The 4,912-nt window shown below is 41.1% G+C and overlaps 1 protein-coding gene across 4 annotated transcripts; it reads right to left on the reverse strand.

The window, feature by feature from the left end:
* Window positions 1-817: 817 nt before the first annotated feature.
* Window positions 818-4,671, reverse strand: LOC133651587 (uncharacterized). Of its 4 annotated transcripts, none has more exons than XM_062049568.1 (4): window positions 4,372-4,671; window positions 4,194-4,260; window positions 1,255-2,248; window positions 818-965 (listed from the first exon to the last, which is right to left on the reverse strand). In XM_062049568.1, exon 3 carries the CDS (start codon window positions 2,232-2,234, stop codon window positions 1,302-1,304), a length of 933 nt encoding a protein of 310 aa, XP_061905552.1. In that variant the 5' UTR covers window positions 2,235-2,248; window positions 4,194-4,260; window positions 4,372-4,671; the 3' UTR covers window positions 818-965; window positions 1,255-1,301. The 4 variants fall into 4 exon arrangements, with proteins under 4 accessions (XP_061905552.1, XP_061905549.1, XP_061905550.1 ...); XM_062049565.1 differs by having other exon boundaries at window positions 4,190-4,260; XM_062049566.1 differs by lacking the exon at window positions 4,372-4,671 and having other exon boundaries at window positions 4,190-4,298.
* Between the last annotated feature and the right edge of the window lie 241 nt (window positions 4,672-4,912).

Below are 4,912 nucleotides of genomic sequence, written 5' to 3' on the forward strand. Positions count from 1 at the left end.
GATCACTATTCCAACATCAGCTGGAGGAGTGGTGGCATCACCTCCCTCGACTTTGATGATGTAGATGCCAAGGGTATGTTGCTCAAGCTCCCTCTGTGCAGCGGTGCCAGCAGTATCCTTTACATAGGGGAGAAAGAAAGGACACAACCAATCTATGAAATCACAGATTTTGTAGAATTCCAAAGATTAACTTTTGCCTTTTAGGTTTCCTTTTAATGAAAATAACTAGATACTTCAGAAAGTGCTATTTGTGTAAAAATAAGATAAAGCAGTGCCGAGTGATTCCAGCAAAATTTTAGAGAATGAATCTGTCACCTGAGTTATTTAATCTAATATATATATTTCTTAGAGTTGGCTGTTGTTACAGCAAAATGGAGCACTAACGAAGCTTCACCCAGGGCACCAACGAGCCATCAACGCCAGTGGCTTTGGTACCACCCCCACAGAGGTTAAAATTTAAAATTATTTATTACAGGTAGAAACTAAACTATTAAAATTACCAACCAGGTATTCTTTGAAGAGGATGTTCGGGTCTTCGTTGAGGTAGATACAAAGCGCCCTGAGGATGCACTCCCTCCTCTTTTCAACAGTTTCATTCTAAAGAAAGAAAAAAAATACAGAGATATTATTCTGACTGTTAACTTGTCAAAACTGACTCGCTGGGGCGGCTAACAGTGGTTAGAGCAGTCGCTACATGTAAAGAGGCCGAAGGTCCTCGAGGCAGCAGCCGCGGGTTCGACTCCCTTTGCTGCATGTCTCCCCCTTTCTCTCTCACCCCATCTCATATATGTAGCGATAGCAAAACATGCCTGTGTGATTGGGACCAAAATCCTTCTGATGGTAGTCCCTGCAGAGCCTCCTTTCTTCTTGAACACTTTGATGAGCTGGGCAGTGTGTTGGTCAAGCTGTGCATGGAACTTTGAGACAAGGGGACCAGTAGTGATCCTCACAAATTCTGCTTCCACCTGAAAACATAATGTCCACAAACAACATATTATTGGTACCTATTAAAGCATTTAACATTTAAAACAGAAATACTTTCACAAGAATGTACAAAAACAGGTTGTACTGTAGTATAACAGCCTTTCCTGTGTTACATTTTACACAAAATGATTAACATTCCCATGTGACTGGAAGCCATTACAACTCTCTCTCCCCTGCCCTCCATGTCTGTCACTATGCAATATAGCAGAATTGCAAAAAATAAATAAATTGAAATTGTTGACTATAGCCGATTTAAAAAGCATTTCATACCTCTGCGACAGTGAAGAGTCCTGGCCATCTGATCTTGAACTCCATGATCATGGGCTTGTCTCTGACGACCTCTTGCCTTCTGCGAAGGTCTTAGCCATCTTTTCTTTGACAACTTTATCATTATGTCTCTTCTTGACCTCAGATAACAACGCCAATCTTTCCCCTTCAAGGCTGTCCTGGGTCTCTCCAGCAGGAAAGGGGGGGAAAAAATTGACTTCGGCTTTCCTTGGTTTTTTGACATCATAGGCGGGCTGACATCTATCTGCAGGTTTGTGCTTGAGGGAATTGATGCTCAGTTCTGGGCACCCCAAGTTTCTAAGTTTTGTCCTGTAGTTTGCCATCTTATACTTGAGGCTTATTTTCCAGCCGTAGAAACCACAGAAGGATCTCTGTTCTCTCAAACATGGATGTGCTTTGATTAAAGCTTCAGCAACAGATTCAATTTCCAACTTTGAGGGATATGCCTTGAACTTGATGATTTCCTGAGCCAGACTTTCCAAGATGTCTGATTTAAGTTTATGACCGGGGGTCAGAAGAACTCTATTTGATACAAAGTCCTGGTTTGCACTTCGAAGTTGCATCTCCACGTCATATGAAAACTTTGGAATTTGGAATTCTGTGGGCCAATGTGATCGAGAAGATTCTGAATCAGAGGAGAGTTTTAATGTGTCAGAAGATGACAAGGATGCTTCTTCCCCACTCTGGTTCATGCTGCCTTGGCTGAGGTCTAGAGCATCTGACAAGCAGATGATTTTCACTGTGCTCTTGTCTTGAATGTCGCAAATTTTGTTAAGGTTAACAAATTCGTTATCAAAGTCACTGTCCATGTACTGGAGTCTAATGTCCTCCTCTATATCAAACTGACGTTTGATCTCATTTGCAAGATCCTCAACAGACATTGGCATGCCTGATTCTATGGTCAGTTTTTCAGCATTGTTGGAACCAAGGATAATCCGTAGTTTTACTGGTGCAGCCATCATCCAAATGAGTCAGTCTAGAGAAGATGAAAACAAAAGTATGAAGTCATTAAATATGTATACATTAAAAGCATTCAAATGAGAAAGAAACCAACTGACTTTGGTCATATGTAAAACGAACTGGACACTGAAGCAAACATTGAGCAATCCACAGACAGAAGCCAGTGGCAATGATAGTAGCATGGGAAACAAACGTGTCATACTATGGTTAACAGTGCTCAAATTAGTTGATTTAGGTTGGAATAGGCAATATGACATTTTTGACCAAATACCTCAATATCGATATTGTGATGATATAGTGGGGATGACTATGGATGACTATGGTGCTTCTAGAAAATATTTACACAACTAGATTTTTGATAATAATCATAATTTATATGTGGGTAAAAGCAAATAATTGCTAGTTCAGAAAATGTCATCACTTTAATGTAATGGACACACTTTGAAAGAATGTAGCCTTTAAACCTAGGAAGAGACTATACTTATGCCATATTCTGATAGCTTGACCGTATGTGCGCGTCACATACGTAACTTTTTAAAAATATATAAGCTTTATGAACCTTGGGTTAGGTGAACGATCTTTTGGGCTGAGTGATTGTGTGTGTTGATCAGGTGTTTGAATTGTATTGGCATGTTCTATGGAGCTAGGAGCTAGCAGAGGAGCTAGGAGCTAGCATAACAAACACGTAGGTGTTTTTATGCAGGATTAATTTGTGGCATATTAAATATAAGCCTGGTTGTGTTGTGGCTAATAGAGTATATATATGTCTTGTGTTTATTTACTGTTGTAGTCATTCCCAGCTGAATATCAGGTGCCGTGAGTATGCAGCCTTGGCTGCTAAACATTTGATAGCTTGACCGTATGTGCGCGTCACATACGTAACTTTTGAAAAATATATAAGCTCTATGAACCTTGGGTTAGGTGAACGGTCTTTTGGGCTGAGTGATTGTGTGTGTTGATCAGGTGTTTGAATTGTATTGTGAAGTGAAGTGAAGTGAATTACATTTATATAGCGCTTTTTCTCAAGTGACTCAAAGCGCTTTACATAGTGAAACCCAATATCTAAGTTACATTCAAACCAGTGTGGGTGGCACTGGGAGCAGGTGGGTAAAGTGTCTTGCCCAAGGACACAACGGAAGTGACTAGGATGGCGGAAGCGGGGATCGAACCTGCAACCCTCAAGTTGCTGGCACGGCCGCTCTACCAACCGAGCTATACCGCGTTCTATGGAGCTAGGAGCTAGCAGAGGAGCTAGGAGCTAGCATAACAAACACGTAGGTGTTTTTATGCAGGATTAATTTGTGGCATATTAAATATAAGCCTGGTTGTGTTGTGGCTAATAGAGTATATATATGTCTTGTGTTTATTTACTGTTGTAGTCATTCCCAGCTGAATATCAGGTCACCCCCGGCTCTCACAGCATCTTCCCTATCTGAATAGCTTCAACTCCCCACTAGTCCTTCACTTGCACTTTACTCATCCACAAATCTTTCATCCTCGCTCAAATTAATGGGAAAATTGTCGCTTTCTCGGTCCGAATCTCTCTCACTTCATGCGGCCATCATTGTAAACAATAGGGAACTTTGCGTATATGTTCAACTGACTACGTCACGCTACTTCCGGTAGGGGCAAGCCTTTTTTTTATCAGATAACAAAAGTTGCGATCTTTATCGTCGTTGTTCTATACTAAATCCTTTCAGCAAAAATATGGCAATATCGCGAAATGATCAAGTATGACACATAGAATAGGTCTGCTATCCCCGTTTAAATAAAAAAATTCATTTCAGTAGGCCTTTAACTTCGGCTAGCGCTAGCGGTTAGCATTCGCGGCTAACACCCGCTTCCCAGCTCACCACAACGGCTCTACTGCTCGTTAAACATAACCAGATGCTCCCGTTGTTGGTGACATTTACCCTTGACAAATGCCACTGGTGCTTTATTTTAGTAGCTAACCTACCTGCCTGGGGGTCGGCGGGGTAAAAGCAGACCGAAGGTAGTGTAGTTTTATCATGCACTGGCTACTGCTCTCTGAAGCACAAACACAACGGAAATATAGAAGTGTTATATCATAAACACACAATTAAATCATGCTCAATATGTAAATAATACAATAAGTATTGATGAAAAATGCCCTCCTACCTCTCAAGCCAGAAACGCAGACAAATGGTGACGACCGTTGGCAAGTTCACCGGCAAAAACAAGAAAGTTGATTCAGAGTTTGCGCACGTGTAGTGTGAAGCATTTGAATTTTCTTCTTACTGCCACCTTCTGGATGTCATAAGTATTTCAATCATAATTCACTTCAATTAAATGTTTTGTGATCAACCAACGCATAATTATTTTGTACACATAACCAAAGACACAATTACATGGACTTTATTAGAAAAAAATATTTTAACATAACAAAGACATGTATTTTAAGTAAACTGAAAACATAAAAATTATATATAGTGCACAACACACCTCATTCACTTTTTTGAGTGTGCTGCGATGTTTCTGCTGAAGCTTGTTCCGGAACGCCCCCCAGGAACGGCTCTGCTGCACTACAGCCACTCTGCTCCGGCGAGGATCCCATAGGGATGAGATGACGACGGTTCCGTCTGATGGTCCCATAGGGTCCTTCTACCAGATACGATCGTGGAGTGGTGTGACGTCCGATGGTAGCGCCGGCTTTCTTTTG

Source organism: Entelurus aequoreus, linkage group LG06 (genome assembly GCF_033978785.1).
Source record: "Entelurus aequoreus isolate RoL-2023_Sb linkage group LG06, RoL_Eaeq_v1.1, whole genome shotgun sequence".
Taxonomy (NCBI): domain Eukaryota; kingdom Metazoa; phylum Chordata; class Actinopteri; order Syngnathiformes; family Syngnathidae; genus Entelurus; species Entelurus aequoreus.

What these genes read in the sequence shown, in the direction of transcription:
- LOC133651587 (XM_062049568.1), bottom strand. Translation starts at nt 2,234, where the DNA reads ATGATGGCTGCACCAGTAAAACTACGGATTATCCTTGGTTCCAACAAT.